Source organism: Ictidomys tridecemlineatus, chromosome 5 (assembly GCF_052094955.1).
Source record: "Ictidomys tridecemlineatus isolate mIctTri1 chromosome 5, mIctTri1.hap1, whole genome shotgun sequence".
Lineage (NCBI taxonomy): Eukaryota > Metazoa > Chordata > Mammalia > Rodentia > Sciuridae > Ictidomys > Ictidomys tridecemlineatus.
This window is the reverse complement of record NC_135481.1, coordinates 83343439-83361121: the sequence shown is the minus strand read 5'-3', so window position 1 is coordinate 83361121 and position 17683 is coordinate 83343439. Positions and strand designations below refer to the sequence as shown.

Below are 17683 nucleotides of genomic sequence, written 5' to 3'. Positions count from 1 at the left end.
GAAAGGCAATCAGATATAAGTTTACCCATCTAGAGAAGAAGGAGAAATGGCAAATGTAACTGCTGCTGCCTGAAGGCCTTACTATCCATTACAGTAAATGGAGACTGCTGAGGAAAATTGGAGTCTCCGCAGAATCTCCAAAGAACAACCAGTCAGTTGACAGGTTTTCTAACAAATACGGGACCTGCGTTCACCAAATCCAGGTTGGTTTTACTTTAGAAGCAGGAGTTGTTTCCACGAGAGCGCGAAGTGGGAAGATCTGCTCTTAGGCCCAGAGGGTCCACTATTTCTTCCGGAGCCCAGGCGTCTAGGAGGCCAGCAGCTTGCCCTGTGCTACCTCAGCCGCCTTGGTCCAGGCAATGTTGCGGCTCCCAAGGTCTGGGACTGTGCGTGGGGGAGTGTCACTCTCCAGCCTGGGTGGAGGCAGCAGAGACCCGCGGTGAGACCCCCGCAGGGCTGCGCGGCGCGGTGGAGGCAAGTCGGACCACCTGCACGTCGGGTGCCGTCTGGCCTGAGCGCACATCCCTAGGTGCCCTTCCCACTAGGCTCCCACACTCCCTCCAATGCCAAGTCCCACCGGCCCCACGGGGCCCCCCGGGACTCTGACCCGGACCTTCTCTTGTCCCTTAGGGACCATCAGACGCCGCGTCCAGGTGGCCGAAATCCACGCCGCGGGTGGGAGGCGCCTCCCCGCCGGCCTCACCCAGGGGCCGGAAGGGGGTGAGGGAGGAGCTGGACTGCCACCGCCCGGCCCCGGGGGACCGGCTCCCAGCTCCCTCCCGCGTGCCCCCCACACAGTGCTCATGCGCGCGACCCAGCCTTTATAGCGGCCGCGGGAGCCGCGCTTTCCGCACTCCAGCGCAGCCGGGCGGATCCCACGCAGGTGCAGGACTGTGGGCGGCCGGCTCTCGCGGGTGGGATCCCTGGCGCCTGCCTCTCCTCTGTCGCTCCTAGCTCGTCTGTTTGTCTTCATATTGGCGCCATCCCTCCCAACACCCCGCAACCCCAATCTGGGGTTGCACATCGATTCAGGGTTTGGCTCGTTTGCAGCCGGAGTGCCGCCTTCAGATCTAGAGGGGCCGGCCCGGGAGCAGCGGCTCGTCGGTCTCCTCCCATCCTCCGCGGTCCCCGGGTTTACTAGGGGAAAGACATCTCTGAGGAGGGGGCGGGCGGGTGGGCGTCGTGAGCGGGGCACTGGCCCCTTCCCCCACCCTAGCCTCCTTCACAGCCTTGCTCTCCCCCAGGTCCGAACAGTCCCTCCACCACCATGTCTGCAGCCTGGATCTTAGTTCTCTGTCTCGGTGGGTACGCGTCCCTCACCGCCCCGCTTCCCCTCGCGCCAAGTGGGGTGGAGGCTGGAGCCAGTCCTCGCGCTTTCCTCTCTTCGTAGGTATCTGTCTGATGCTGCTGCCGGAACCCGCGGGCAGCGAGGGACCAGGTGAGTTGTGGGTTCCCGGGTCAAGGAAGGAGGGCTCGGACCTGGCGGTCGGAGGGGCCGAGGGTCAACCGAGAATCATCAGATCGACCCCCCTGCACCTTGGCTCCAGGGGAAGAGGCAGAGGACGCGAAGGTTCGAGCCGCTAGTTGGCTCGCCACCGTTCATCCCGACCTTGGATTTGCTCTGGCTTACCTGTCCTCCCGCGCGAGGGGCTCTCCGGGGCACGATGAGGACGTTCCTCCCCATGCCCACCCATCCCACCGAGCTCCAGACCAGAGCGCCAGCAGGAAAGGTCCAAGCAGGGGTACCTGTTGATCCCCGCTGAGGGGCACACTAGTTCCGGCGGTTCCGCTGCGTTTGGGGTCCAGAGAAACCTTCAAGTTTTCGTAGCCGAGAGACGGGGAGGCTCCTGTCGTTATCCTACCTTGATTTACCACCTACCTCTGTTTCAGGTGTAATCCCTAGGAAAAGCAGAGTTGTGGTCCCTCCCATTCGCCTATGAGAAAGGCTAAAAAAAAAGTCTGTTTCACGTGTAGAGGTCCGGGTATTGGAGTGTGTGGTTCCGTGTATTTTCTAAAATCTGTTGTTTTCCATGAAAGTAGAAATGAGGTTAAGTATTGCACCCGGCTGCATTTCTCACTCCTTCCCCCAGTGAAGTCGCATTAGCAGGTGAAGGCAGTCTCTGTGCCCAATTCCAGGATTGTCCCTACCCAGCCGAAAATACTATTGGAGCTGTTTGATAATAGGTTTGAGGCTCCCGTTTCCGGTAAGGATTTTAACTTCGCGGTTTTCTAGAGGTCTGAGCTCTGAGCTCAGCGTATACCTGCCATTCTCCTTCTCTTCCAGTCCACACGTTCAGCTCAACACAGAGGAAACAGAGAGGGTCCTTGTTAGAGGCAAGCTACTCAATTGGGCAATGTGACCAGACAGTATTCCTCTCTTGGAAAAAGGAGAGTTTGTTTGTTTGAAAAATCTGTTTCAAAAAGTTTTAGAGGCCTTTTTCCTGTGTTTGGAAAATGCATTCAGTAATGTTAATCTCAATTTAATATCTACAGTAAATGGACCAATTAACATTTCTTATTGTTATCTTGTTGCGTATTACTGAGGGTTACATATTACCTAGTGTCTTTTATAGTAAAAACTTTGATTCTTTATTAGTCAGGTTAACAGTGCAAAACTTGAGCATATTAACAGTGCTTTCTAAAAATGCATTCACTGCCTGAAATATTTCTTTGGACAGATCTGGAGCAGAAATAATCAGGTTCAATTAAGATAAAAATGCTCCATTCTGATGGGACTAACTTCCTTGTGTCCTGTCTTTTGGAAGTTGTAGAATGTTCCTTGGGCAAATTAACCCCATGGTTTAGTTTTCTCATCTGTAAAATAAATGATTGAAGTAAACAACATTCTGTCAATCTAAGCATCATATTACTGGTTTATTTAAGGGAACTTGTGATTTTAAGGCTCTTTATTTATAGGGCAACTAGGATAAATGTTGCTGTGAAGGGAAAGGTAGCTTAGAGAGATTTTTACATATACCTATGAAAATGTTCCAGAAAGGCTCAGTTTGGATTCACTACCAACACATCATGTCAACCATGAACATAACTTCCTCAGAGTTGGATTTCTGTTTCTGGAATGAATAAATGTTCAATGAATAATGCTATTTTCTAGTTCCAATGTATTTCCAAACTGATTAAGAACTGAGAGAATTATGACATTAGACTTCTCTAGTGGCTGGGGAATAAATTAAACTAGAAAAACAACTTTTCGCTTATTAAAATCTGGGAATGGTGTGAAATAGTACATGTGTCAATGGTGTAGAAATTAGGGAAGTAAAATTTAACTCTCATGCCCTGGTTCCCCACCATTGCTCCCAAAGAAGTCCCAAGGATGCTTATTACATTCCCTCCTATTTCTTCAGTTCCTATTGCTATCACATGCTTTACCAGAGGCTTGGACATCAGGAAAGAGAAAGCAGATGTCCTCTGCCCAGGTGGCTGCCCTCCTGAGGAATTCTCTGTGTTTGGGAACATAGTTTATGCTTCTGTATCAAGCATATGCGGGGCTGCTATCCACAGGTAAGCCCATACACCAGGGGAGAGGGGGATACAAGCATAAATTATTTTCTTTCCCACTTTAAGCATCTGGACCTCTTTCTTCCCTCACTTTATTTGGTGCCAGTTTTGGCCATAGAATATAGATATATTTAAAGTTTTAAAGTTTCCTGAAACACCAAATATACAAGGGAAGCTTTCTAACAAAAGGCAGATTGCATTAGCTCTTTGTTTGTTTGTTTGTTAATATTTTTTAGCTGTAGATGGACACACAATATCTTTGTTTATCAATTCATTTTTTTTATGTGGTGCTAGGGATCAAACTCAATGCTTCACACTTGTGTGGCAAATGCTTTACCACTGAGCTACAGCCCCATCCCTGCATTACTTTTTGATGGCTAGATTTTGTGGTTCTAAAACATTTCTAATCATGTCATGTATTATGGAGCTTTCACTGTGCCAGCCATCATTTTAACTTTGCCACTATTCTATAAGGCAGGTACAGTTCTACTCAATTTTACAGTTTAGAAAACTGAACTCAGTTTGTCAAGAATCTTGTTCAAGGTCACTATTGTTTAACAAGTGTTAAACAATATCCTGCAGTAGAATGGTCGATATGACACTTTAAAAAAAATTCAGGGCAAGATCATGTAGTTAGAGTAACTTAGGAAAATTGTTTTATTAACTCTATCTCTGAGTGGTAGGGAATAGGATCCTACAAGCATATTCTCATCAACACTGAGGAAGTTCAACAGCACAAAACCATTTTCTCAGGCAGATTTTGTTCCTGTGTAAGCAAGTTTTTAGAAGACTGGCAGCACTCGACTTTCCTGCTGAATAGTTTTCTTGATTAATCAGAATGATAGACGCAACATGGCACTATATGTCAGCCTGATGCCCTGAAAAGGTGTGGATGGCGTCTCAACTGTTCCTCTCCTGTTGCAGGGGAGTAATCAGCATCTCAGGAGGACCTGTACGCGTCTATAGCCTACCTGGCCGAGAAAACTATTCCTCTGTAGATGCCAATGGCATCCAGTCTCAGATGCTTTCCAGGTGGTCTGCTTCTTTCACAGTGACTAGTAAGTACAATTATATTGTTCTCCCTTATAAATATTGCCCCCAATGCCCCTCCCCCCTCAAAAAGTTTCCTGTTTCTTAGTCCAACTTCTTTAATTCTGATAGAAAAACCTGTGGTCAAGAAGAGTTCAACTATGGGACAGAGTCAGGAGATCAGAAGGGTCATATATCACTCCAGCCTCCAAACTTGGGTGAATGGGGGAAGAATGATCTTGCTCTCAGACAATGGCAATACAAATTTGAATTGACTGCATTCAGAATGCAAAGAAACTCAATGTGACACTAAACTGCAAATCCCTTCAAACTGTGATCCTTTCAAATGTAATAGAAAAGAATCCATTTTGGTTCTCTGATACTAGCATGCAGTTTATGTCCTTAATCACCTGTTGTATTTATTATTCAGAATTCTAAATAAGATTTATAATGCTTTAATATTAAAAAGGAAGAAAAAAAATAGACTTCTCTTTATCTTAACAGAAGGCAAAAGTGGTGCTCAGGAAGCCACAGGACAGGCAGTGTCCACAGCACGTCCATCAACAGGTATGAAATGTGGAACCTATCTCCTAGTTGCCTGACAGAGCATTTGGCACTTACAGATAAACATGTTATTGGTAGATGCTTTCCTTTTAAAATGTGATGTTAAAGATTGATATTATAGATAAAGTAAAATCTGTTTACTGACATATTGAAGACAGAAACATTAAATTTTGTATTTCAGATCCCTTCCTATATTTTCAATTATCATCTCTACTACCAATCATTCTCTTGAAGTCCTACCTTTTCTCTGATCTGACAGACCATGCCTAGGAAATGGTCAAAGTACCATGAACTTATTTCTAGTTTCATTTACTTTATTCCTTAATTACTGCACTGTCATATGAATAAAAGGAATTAGTGTGTGTACTGAAAAAAAATAAAGCCAGGATCCCCTTTTATAAACTATAGTTATTTTATTTATTTTTTATTTTTAAAATATATTTTTAGTTGTTGATAGACCTTTATTTTATTTATTCATATGTGGTGCTGAGAATCGAACCCAGTGCCTCACACATGCCAGGCAAGTGCGCTACCGCTGAGCCCCAGCCCCAGCCCACTAAACTATAGTCATTTTAAAGTAAAAAAATAAAATAAATTAAGGGTCCTGGGGTTGTAGCTCAGTGGTAGAGGTCTTGCCTCGCATGGGTGATGCCCTGGGGTCGATCCTCAGCATCACATACAAAAATAAATAAAAACGAAGATATTTTTAAAAATCATTAAAAAATTAAGAAAATTAGGTCCTTATTTACCAATCTGACTCCACTGTAAGTTTGAGATATCAAATTCTTGAATCAGAGATATATCAAATATGTAGGCCTATAACAGTCCTGTCTTATTTCTTTGTTGGGCATTGCTTCCTGGCCCAGGAAATCATGAGGCAAATAACTTAAAAAAAAAAAAAAGTCTTTACAAGAATGATATTCTTTGTTGTGAGCTTTTCCCCCATGTGAGCTTCTTGCTCTGAAAGTTTCTTTTGCTTATTCTAAGTGTTCCCTTTACTTTAGGCAAACGACTAAAGAAAACACCAGAGAAGAAAACTGGCAATAAAGGTAAAAATGAGACATCCATTTGAGTAAATAGCATTTCCCCTGCCTCCTCTTGTGACTGCTAACAAAAGGACTTATTTGACTATCCACAGACTGTAAAGCAGACATTGCCTTTCTGATTGACGGAAGCTTTAATATTGGGCAGCGCCGATTTAATTTACAGAAGAATTTTGTTGGGAAAGTGGCTCTGATGTTGGGAATTGGAACAGAGGGACCACACGTGGGTCTTGTTCAAGCCAGGTACCAACTTGTTTAAAACGGGAGGTGACTGATATCTTGAATGATGATGAATTATCATTCTGATACAATCATGAGCTCCATGTAAACATACTGAGTTGTGGACAAGCTGAATTTTCAAACTATACACTTAGGATTTAAGACTGACTGGGCAGGTGTTTGCCTAACATGTGCAAGGCTGTGGATTCCATCCCCAGCAATGCAAAAAAGAAAACAAAGCAACAAAAGTAACAAAAATAAATAAAAAAATAAAAAGAAAGAAAAACATCTGGGCAGACTATTAGGTCTGAGTGCCTCCTTTTTGGAACAAAAGGATTGGAAAATGATATGCTATCTATATATAAAGACGAGAAGGTGAGCTTAAAGGTCTTGTTGCTCACATAAATCACCAGTCACATCTATCTACTCTGCTTAATTCCAAGTCTCTCTTTTCAAAAGGAAGAAACAATAATATGTCCATTTCTCTTTCCTATTCTGCCATTATTCTGCTTAGCTCTTTCTATATTCCCTTGGTTTGGAGATCTTTTAATATTAAAATAATAGCTATGATGTCTTTTAGAATTACAGTATACTCATTATAGCAAGCTTGAAATTTCTCAGATCATAGGTCCCAGAGATAGTCATTATAAAATCTTCTGTTTCCTTTAAGAAAGTATTTGATATATAAATGTTTAAAAAGGTTGGTCATTTAAAATGTCTTGTATCCTGTCATCCCTCAATATTTTGAGCATTTTCTCTTCACAAGCATTCATCAAAAAAATAATGTTTCATAATATTCCTTTGTGCAGTTACCTAACCATGCTATTGTTTTTTCATCATTGAACACTACACTGTGATGAGCATCCTTTCTTCATCTTTGTGTCCATCTCTGATGATTTCATTAGGCTAGAATTCTAAGTGTTAGTTCTGACATTTTGAAGGCTTCTGAAATAGAATTGCTTTCTAGAAAGTTGAACCAACTTAAACTACTATTAGCGTATAAAGGTGTCACCAGTACTATTGCAAACAGTAACTCATATTTTGTTAGGTTATTTTTCATAATTGGCTTCACTTTTAGTTTATTTAGATAAACTAAATTAATTATGTAGTTGTGTGTGCATGCCTGTGTGTTTGATGTGAGATGACTGTTGATTTTTTTTTTTTTTTTTTGTATCAGGGATGAACTCAGGGGCACTTAACCACTGAGCTGCCACATCCCCAGCCCCTTTTGAAGGTATTTTATTTAGAGACAGGGTCTCACTGAGTTGCTTAGAGCCTCACTAAGTTGCTGAAGTTGGCTTTAAAGTCTCCATCTTCCTGCTTAAGCCTCCCAAGCCACTGGGATTACAGATGTGAGCTGCCACACCCAGCCATGTCTGTTGATTTTCATACAGTTTAATCTTTTGTCCTTCATCTCAAAAAAGAAAAAAAAAAGAGCTCCTAATTCCTTTATTTGTGGTATATTTTTTCTTTTTCTTTTTATGGTGCTGGGGATTGAACACAGGGTCTTTTACATACTAGGCAAGTACTTGACCACTGAGCCACACTTCCAGTGCTGTGGTATCATTTTTATGTACAAGTTTGGGCAAGTCTATTTCTTTAAAAAAAAATATATATATATCTAGTTGTAGTTGACACAACAACTTTATTTTATTTATTTATTTATATGTGGTATCGAGGATCAAACCCAGGGCCTCACACATGCTAGGCAAGTGCTCTACCGCAGAGCCACAACCTCAGCCCCTGGGCAAGTCTATTTCTTTGATCCAAATGCTAAATCTTTGTTTTGTTTTGTTTTCCCTTTCCTTTTCTTTTGTTTGAGACAGAGTTTCACTAAGTTACTGGCCACAAACTTATGATTTTCCTGCCTCAGCCTCCCCATTAGCTGGGATCATAGGCATCCAAGCTCTTATGCTAATTCTTACATCATTTTTACATTGTTTTTATTATAATGGTTTTATTGTACAGTTTAATATCCCATCAGGCAATTCCCATGCAGTTCATTTCCTATACTTTTTGGGTTAATTTGACCCAATTAGTTTTTAAGGGGAAAGCTACACTACTGTGTAGACACAAAGACTAGCTTCTTATAAACTTCCCGGTTTCTAGTGTTTGTACTTCAGAAAGAAATTTTAGAAAAACTGTGTCAATAGTCTATATTTAAGTTGAAGAACAGAATGTATAATTAAGGATGCAAAATATGACTGACCTCATAATTCATAATTTGGATAGATGAACAGTAACTACAAAAGTGAAAAGGTTATCAAGCCATGAAATCTGATTTTGTGACCCAACATTTTATCAGGTGTGCAGAAATCAAACTATCAGATATACAGAAATATAATTAGTGCTATTCTTGACCCTCAAAAAGTTTTTTTTTTTTGTACTGGGGATTAAACTCAAGGGCACTGGACCACTGAGCCATATCTCCAGCCCTATTTTGTATTTTATTTAGAGACAGGATCTCAATGAGTTGCTTAGTGCCTTGCTGTTGCTGAGGTTGGCTTTGAATTCGAGATTGCTGGGATCACAGGTGTGCGCCAATGTGCCCAGCCCTTAAAGAAGTTTTGACTTAAGCCACTGATAATGCTGAGATCTTAAACTTTTGCACTTATGAAATACTGCTGATCTAAAACTGAAATATAATAAATTGTACTTTGTATTTACTCAACATGGTCTCTAATATACACAGAGTAGGGGGATGTAACTCAGTGTTAGAGCACTTGCCTAGCATGTGCAAGGACCTGGGCTCAATCCCCAGTAAAACACACATACACACAGAAATGAAATTTTTAAAAATATTTTTAATTTTAGATAGACACAATGCCTTTATTTTATTTATTTATTTATTTTTATATGGTGCTGAGGATTGAACCCAGTACTTCATATGTGCCAGGCAAGTGCTCTACCAGTTCCCAATTTTTTAATATTAATTTTAATATTATTTTTTTCTTGATTCAGGGTCTCACTATATTACCCACTCTGTCCTGGACTCAAAAGATTCAGGAGATTCACACAGCTTTCTGAGTAGCTGGGCGTACAGTTGCATGCTACCATGCCCAGCTATTTTATATTAAAATCTCTCACAATACTATATGTATTTTTAAGATTTAAGATCAGCAAATATCATTATCATTTATCATAAGCAAAAGTTAATATCATAATATAATTCATTTCCTTGTAACTTTTTCCATTTAAAAAAATGTTGGCCTTAGTATCATTGAACTTGTCCCTCTCTATGGAGGAGACCTGGGTACGAGACCCAAGATTGTTCAGTGCTTCCAGGCTTCCTCACTGGAGCAGACCCAGTCTCATCTGCAGCTGTTTCCCAGATACCTGGTGCCCAAAAATGCAGACTTCCATTAAACCCAGTGCCCTGAGCCAAGCCCAATTTCAGGTGCTTCATATTGTCTTGGAATAAACTCTGGAGCCAGCCAGACAACGCCTAAATTTAAAATGCAGCTATGTTTTGTTGGGCAAATTACCTGAGTGCTCTGAGCTTAAGTTTTTCCACTTATAGAGTCAGGATAATAATCTACTTTTAAATTAAGATGAAATGAGATTGTACATGTGATATGTATCAGTTTATTACTCAGAATAAACCCCCAATGTAGCAATCATATTTGCCATATTTTAAAAATTGTACTTATGGAGCTGGGGTTGTGGCTCAAGCGGTAGCGTGCTCGCCTGGCATGCGTGTGGCCAGGGTTCGATTCTCAGCACCACATACACAAGATGTTGTGTCCGCCGAAAACTAAAAAATAAATATTAAAAAATTCTCTCTCTCTAAAAAAAATTGTACTTATATTTTTAAAATATCCTCAAAAATTCAAGAAAGGATGCAGTGTCTTAGTTGACTATATACTGTGAGATTAAAACAGAATATAGGGGGCACATGCCTATAATCTCAGCTACTCAGGAAGGCTGAGGCAGGAGGTCAAAAGTTTGAGGCCAGCCTGGGCAATTTAGCAAGACCCTGTCTCATTAAAAAGGAGTGGGGCCCGGGGTTGTCACTCAGTGATATAGCACTTGCCTAGGATGTTTGAGGCACTGGGTTTGATCTCCAGGACCACATAAAAATAAACAAACAAAATAAAGGTATTGTGTCCATCTACAACTAAAAAAAATTTTTTTTAAATCTTAAAAAAAAAAAAAAGGAATAGGGATGTAGCTCACAGGTAGAGTGCTGCTGGGTGTAATCCCTAGTACCACAAAGGATATTGTCTGATTTACAGATTTTTTTTAAGGCATCTAATATGGCTTATTACCTTCTCAACATTCCCAATACTTATTGGATAATATCTTTTTTTTTAAATCATAGTGAACATCCCAAGATAGAGTTTTATTTGAAAAACTTCACATCAGCCAAAGATGTTTTGTTTGCCATAAAGGAAGTAGGTTTCAGAGGAGGTAATTCCAATACAGGTAAGTAGACTTGGACACCCAGGATGTAATATAGAAGAGTTATTAGTGATCAGACATGTGAAAGTGTTAGGCCATTTTATATGAACTGTTGTAAAACTCTTCCTCCTGGTACTGGAATCTTAGCTAGATCTGCATCTGATCACCTGAGATAAATATTCAATTTATAATGGGAAATAAACCAAGGTGTTAATTGATAGTTCTTATTTTAAAAAACCTAAAACATTGATTTATAATCTTTATATGAGACAGGCTGGATATCACTATACTGGTAAAAAGAAGCAAAGATTAACAGACTTATCTAATGAATGCAGATGTGGCAGAAAGAATTAGACAATTGACCCTCTGAAGAGAGAACTTATTGTTCCTGATTCTTAGAGGTACTCATCTGTCACTCACCAACGGGCAAGAAAGCACATGACAGGAGTAGGAGTCAGTTTGTGTTTCTGACTAGTGATTGACATGAGGTAAGGAAATGTGAGGCTTCTGGGAGGTAGAGGGGGTAGTAATGTGGGTAGTGAAGACAAAAAATAGGCCTGAAGGATAATTAAACTTTTCCAGTTGAGGCAGCTATTATAGAATCAAGTTCCATATATGTTAAGTTCTTAAACTTAATAGTAACAAGTTGCCACAGGGAAATAGAAATGTCATTTGAGCAGTGGTAAATGCTGCCTGTTTGCATCTTTTTAAACCCAGGCAAAGCCTTGAAGCATACTGCTCAGAAATTTTTCACAGCTGACAATGGAGTGAGAAAAGGGATCCCCAAAGTGGTGGTGGTATTTATTGATGGTTGGCCTTCTGATGACATTGAGGAAGCAGGCATTGTGGCCAGAGAGTTTGGAGTCAATGTATTTATAGTTTCTGTGGCCAAACCTATCCCTGAAGAATTGGGGATGGTTCAGGATGTTGCATTTGTTGACAAGGTAAGCGGGTAAGGGGCATCTTCTGTTCTGATTGTATTGATTCAGCTTTGCACCTTAAGCATGGTGCTGACTGGCCCTATCTGATTAACTCTTGATCATCCAAGATTGAATATTTTCAAAACTTTTAGAGACAAGGTTTGATCTCACTGGATATCTTTCATGTGTCTCCCCCATTAGGCTGTCTGTCGGAATAATGGCTTCTTCTCTTACCATATGCCCAACTGGTTTGGCACCACAAAATATGTAAAGCCTCTGGTACAGAAGCTTTGTACTCATGAGCAAATGATGTGCAGCAAGACCTGTTATAACTCAGTGAACATTGCCTTCCTAATTGATGGCTCCAGTAGTGTTGGAGATAGTAATTTCCGCCTGATGCTTGAATTTGTTTCCAACATAGCCAAGACTTTTGAAATCTCAGACATTGGTGCCAAGATAGCTGCTGTACAGTTCACTTATGATCAGCGCACAGAATTCAGTTTCACTGATTATAACAGCAAGGAGAATATCCTTGCTGTTATTAGAAACATCCGCTATATGAGTGGTGGAACGGCCACTGGTGATGCCATTTCCTTTACTGTGAGAAATGTGTTTGGTCCTGTGAGAGACAGTCCCAACAAGAACTTCCTGGTAATTGTCACAGATGGGCAGTCCTATGATGATGTCCGAGGTCCTGCTGCTGCTGCACATGATGCAGGTAAGATCCTTGTCCTTTGTATGGAAAAGGAACTGAGGAGGGGTTCTGTGAATTTAGGAAGTAAATGAAAGTATTTATTTTATTGAACAAACACCTGCAGTGTAGCAGTCATTGTTCTAAGAACTTGATCCAATATTAGTTGATTAGTCAGAGCAGCCCTACCAATCTCATTCTACAGAGAAGGAAACAGCTGATATAGCTGTTAAGTATGGCAATGCAAAGATTCAAACCTAAGCATGCTGGCTTAAGTGCACACTCCTAACCTACTGGATTATTAGAACTGTCTTGAGAACCATTATGTGTTAAGGACTTAAGTTACAGGTGCTCATGTTTGGCTCAAATTTGGAATATATCCCCAAATAATCACTGTTTACCATGCCGACTGTGTGACTATTAAAACTTTTGTCTTTAAAATTTTCAGTCCAGCATGACTTTTCCAAGATAAGGTCATCAATAAACAGTTTAACCCAATCCCATCTAAACTAAATTTTCTTCTTGAGCTAACGAACACACACTCTTGTGTTTTAAAATGGTAGGGACTTTCCTCATTCCAACCTTATTATTACTTTTGGAAAAGATCTATGTTTCTTAAGACTTTACTACATTGCTGAGATCAAAGAGGATTTAAAAAAAAAAAAAGCTAGGATTCCCTTTGTGGAGATATAAGTAAATGACTTGGGAGGGGAGAATCAACAGCCTTGCATTCTTCTACACTTTTTCTGTACCTCCTTTTCCCTTCAATTCCTAATGATTAAACCCTCTTTTTTATGTTGGGAACTCTCTTAATGTTTATTGTATACTTGTATATCTATAAAAATACTGAAGCAGTATAGAGAACTGGTACATGCAATTTAAACTATACATCTCCTTTGTAGAAGTAGTTTATACACATTGGTAACTAACCTATGTTCAAGTGAAGACTTCCCTTCCTGTTGTCATTTCTCAAACTTCGTGTACTGAACTAATTTAGGATTGTATTCAGGCTAAAATGAACTAAATTTCTGTGTAACTTTCCTATGATGAGGTTAGGCCACCCTGAAATTTCATGAAAATTATTCCTCACAAAAAAACAGGAATCAGATTGGGCTTTTAGGGTTACAACTTTATTTTTTCTTAAACTAAGTGTAAGTATATACTTGGCCTCAGCTAAAAATTCTGAAATGTAGAAGTAGGAAAAACAGCTTTGACTATTTTTTTTTTTTTTGACTAGGTGGTAGTAGAAGGGATTGGCTGCTGGTGATAATTGGGAATTGCTTAAAATATCTTTTATATCCTCTAAACCTATTTTAAAATTTTTATTGTAGTTGTAGATAGAATACCTTTATTTTTATGTGGTGCCAAGGATCAAACCCAGTGCCTCATGCATGCTAGGCAGGCGCTTTGCCACTAAACTACAGCCCCAGCCCTAATCCTACTTTACATGTCTTTCAACTGTAATCATTGTACACATTAGAATGAAATCTTCCAAGGAAATCTCCATACTGCTTTCCATATTGGCTGCACCACTTTGCAGTCCCACCAGCAATGTGCATTTTCCCCCACATCCTTGCCAACTTTATTGTTGTATTCTTAATAGCTGCCATTCTGACTGGAGATGAAATCTTAAGTTTTGATTTGCATTTCTCTAATTTCTAGAGATGTTGAACATTTTTTTCATATATTTGTCGATTGATTGTGTATCATCTTCTGAGACATGTCTGTTCAGTTCATTGGCCCATTTATTGATTGGGTTATTTGTTTTTTTTGGTGTTAAGATTTTTGAGTTCTTTATATATACCAGAGATCAGTGCTCTATCTGATGTGTGTGTGGTAAAAACTTGCTCCCATTCTGTAGGCTCTCTATTCACCTGTTTCTTTAATTGAGAAGCCTTTTAGTTTGAATCCACCCCATTTATTTTTTAATTTTATTTCTTGCGATATAGGAGTCTTATTAAGGAAGTTTGGGCCTACTTTTTCTTCTGTTAGGCACAGGGTCTCTGGTTTAATTCCTAGGTCCTTGATCCACTTTTTGAGTTTTATGCATGGTGATAAGGGCTTAATTTCATTTTGCTGCATATGGATTTTACACCCAAAGGACTTAAAAACAGCATACTACAGTGACACAGCCACATCAATGTTTACAACAGCACAATTCACAATAGCTAAATTGTGGACCCAACCTAGATGCCCTTCAGTAAATGAATGGATAAAGAAAACGTCATATATATATATATATACACACAATAGAATACTACTTACTCAGCATCAAGAGAATAAAATCATGGCATTTGCAGGTAAATGGATGGAGTTGAGAGAATATTATGCTAAGTAAGTCAACCCCAAAAAACCAAATGCCAAATGTTTTCTGATATGAGAATGCTGATCCATAATAGGGATGGGGCAGGCGAGCGTGGGAGGAATGGAGGAACCTTAGATGGGGAAAGGGGAGGAAGGGGACATGAGGGTAAGAAAGAAGGTGGAATGAGATGGACATCATTACCCTAAGTATGAAGACACAAATGGTTGACTCTACTCTGTATACAACCATAGACATGAAAAATTGTGCTCTATATGTGTACTATGAATTGAAATGCATTCTGCTGTCATATATAGCAATTTAGAATAACATTTTTTAATAACAGGGCTGGAGTTGTGGCTCAGCCGCAGAGTGCTTGCTTTGCACATGTGAGGCACCGGGTTCAATCTTCAGCACCACATAAAAATAAGTAAAACTATCATGTCCATCTACAACTAAAAAATTTTTTTTAAAAAGGAATTAAATCTTGAATAGTGGATTAACTAGAAACTCTAAGGGCAATGTTAGGATTCATGTGAATTTGGGTGGAGGTGAATTCAGCTAATATAATTATCACCCTAACCAAAATGTAGTTGTATTAAAAACCCCATAATTAATTAAGGGAATGTAGATGGAATGCTTCAATGAAACCAAAATTACTTCAGTTTCATAGAAACCCCTTTTTGGCAATTTATCACCATGATTTTTTTTTGGTGTGTGTGTGTGTTGGAGGTGGGCAATAGGGATTGAACCTAGGGCTTCTATCACTGAGCCACATCCCCACTCCCATCCCCCTATTTTTGCTGTCATATTACAGACTGGCAATTTCTGATGATTGGACAGCTTGCCAATATAACTACAAATACAGGAAACAAATTGTTGTTATCTACAGAAGACTATAGTTAATGTTCCCCAATGTAAACTTTGAAAACATTCACCATTTACTTATCTTGTGCCATTCTCTCATGCTTTAAGGTGCCAGCCAGGACTCCAATGTACTAATTTTAAGTGATGATAGCAGGCCTTTCTCACATCAATCTCAGGAGAAATTTTCACTTTTTTCTGTACTTTGTGAGATGCTGGGAGATCAAACTCGGGAGCTTCTATATGCTAGGCCAGCACTGTACCATGAGCTACATCTCTAGCCTATAGGATATCATTTAAAGAGATAATATGTATTGAGAAAGTTTTCTTCTATTCCTTCTTGTGTTGTGAATGGACTTGAAGTTTGTCAAATATTTTTTCTGTATCAGTGCTCATATCATTAATAAGACAATGTGCTAAATTACACTGATGACGAAGACTTCTGGTTTTGACCATACTGTTTTACCAATCTCATCAAAGACTGTTAAAACTTACCTAATGATTGGATACAGGAAACTTTATTCTCTGCAACTATACACCAATATATGGAATATATACACAAACATATAGATAACTGTACATATAAATTAGACTGGCTTTTAATTAAATTATTTCCATTGCAGGTATCACCATCTTCTCTGTTGGTGTGGCTTGGGCACCCCTGGATGACCTGAAAGATATGGCCTCTAAACCAAAGGAGTCACATGCTTTCTTCACAAGAGAGTTCACAGGATTAGAACCAATTGTTTCTGATATCATTAGAGGCATTTGTAGAGATTTCTTAGAATCCCAGCAATAATGGTGATATTTTGACAACTGAAAGAAAAAGTACAAGAGGATCTAATGTATAACTGTATTTCCAATAATGAAATATCACAGCATACTAGCATAGTATGTATACTATTATAGCATACTTGTATTAAATGTCAACAGCTGTTCTAAACAAATAAGCATCCTTTTAAAGCTATTACCTTCTGATTACAATTATTCAAAACACTTGGCTGACTCTTCATAACTATGGCTCTTAGACACTCAGGAAGAGGAGATATGGATTAAAATCTCTAAAAAGTTTTAATGTTTATTAAATGTTTAGATATGTAAATGCCAAGTATCAAAAGAATGTGATACTTAGACCAAAAGCAACATTTCTTTTCTAATCATTTTCTATGAACTATATAAAGAAAATGAAAGAGAAACCAATAGAAACCAGCTTTTTAACATAGTTCAACTATTTGGATCCAGGTGGATATTTTCTTAAAACCAATCAACAATATAGATAGCTGTTCCTTCATACTAAAAAGTTACAATTATGGATTATACTGCAAAGAATTGTGTATCAAGCTTCTTTGTGTGTTTTCATAGTCACTTATGACTGAAAATATCACAATGAACAAGATAGCAGGATTGCTTGGTATTTTTCTATTTATATACTTAATTTTATATGTATGGAGACAGCAAAGCACTGAGAAAATAGTTGGTAAAAAAAATTTCAAACAACAAAACTGAAGGAAAAGTATTGTAGTTTGGATACTTAATAAAATTGCTAGTGACTTATTCTAAGCTGCCTTTTATTTTTCCAAGCTTTTTTCCCTAAGATATGGTAAATAGTCTATATTTACTAATTTACATGGAAAGACCAATCTGAATTGTTTTTTAAATACATAGTATCCAAAAGTATCTGGGCCTGTGGGAGGCTGCATAAATTGAAGGCCTGGGTAACTTACAGAAACCCTATCTAAAAATTGGGGGAAAAAACAAAAAACTGGGGAATGTAGCTCAGTGGTAAGAGTACCTTTGAGTTCAATTCCTAGTACCACAAAAACAAAACAGAACACAAACAATGTGCAATGATACCAAGTATATATATTCTTTCATAATTATTTACTGAATGCCTATTGTTTTAGGCATTGCCAGATTAAGTAAGCACTATCACATGCTTCTGAGTAGTAGCTTCAACACAAATGTTTTGTAACTAGTGCTAGTTTGTTAAGTTGATGCAAGAGAATATCAAAATTAATGTATAGTAGCTCATCAGGGCTTTCCCTCATAGACAGAGGTGCTCAATCACCCCATCTTGGCTGTCTTCTCCAAAAATAGGTTCTGATCCTCCTTGTGAACCCTATATCCACCCGCC

At 39.4% G+C, this 17683-nt stretch overlaps 2 protein-coding genes across 2 annotated transcripts in view; one reads left to right on the top strand and one right to left on the bottom strand.

Annotated features, from left to right (window-relative positions):
• Positions 1 to 781: 781 nt before the first annotated feature.
• Coch (cochlin) lies at positions 782 to 17109 on the top strand. The gene is made up of 12 exons (XM_005322658.4): positions 782 to 883; positions 1245 to 1301; positions 1391 to 1438; positions 3363 to 3519; positions 4441 to 4574; positions 5050 to 5112; positions 6114 to 6158; positions 6248 to 6395; positions 10693 to 10796; positions 11490 to 11716; positions 11894 to 12410; positions 16173 to 17109. The coding sequence occupies exons 2-12, from the start codon at positions 1268 to 1270 to the stop codon at positions 16346 to 16348; spliced, it is 1653 nt and encodes a 550-aa protein (XP_005322715.1). The 5' UTR covers positions 782 to 883; positions 1245 to 1267; the 3' UTR covers positions 16349 to 17109.
• Positions 16052 to 17683, bottom strand: part of Strn3 (striatin 3) — an 89573-nt gene continuing 87941 nt past the window's right edge. Inside the window, exon 19 of the mRNA XM_005322655.5 lies at positions 16052 to 16365. The gene's annotated coding sequence lies outside the window, so the exon portion shown is untranslated. The remainder of the gene's footprint in view (positions 16366 to 17683) is intronic.

What these genes read in the sequence shown, in the direction of transcription:
- Coch (XM_005322658.4), top strand. Translation starts at nt 1,268, where the DNA reads ATGTCTGCAGCCTGGATCTTAGTTCTCTGTCTCG. An exon ending in GTGGGTCTTGTTCAAGCCAG is followed by an intron (nt 6,396 to 10,692) that starts GTACCAACTTGT and finishes TTTAAATCATAG; the next exon opens with TGAACATCCCAAGATAGAGT. An exon ending in ATGTTGCATTTGTTGACAAG is followed by an intron (nt 11,717 to 11,893) that starts GTAAGCGGGTAA and finishes CTCCCCCATTAG; the next exon opens with GCTGTCTGTCGGAATAATGG.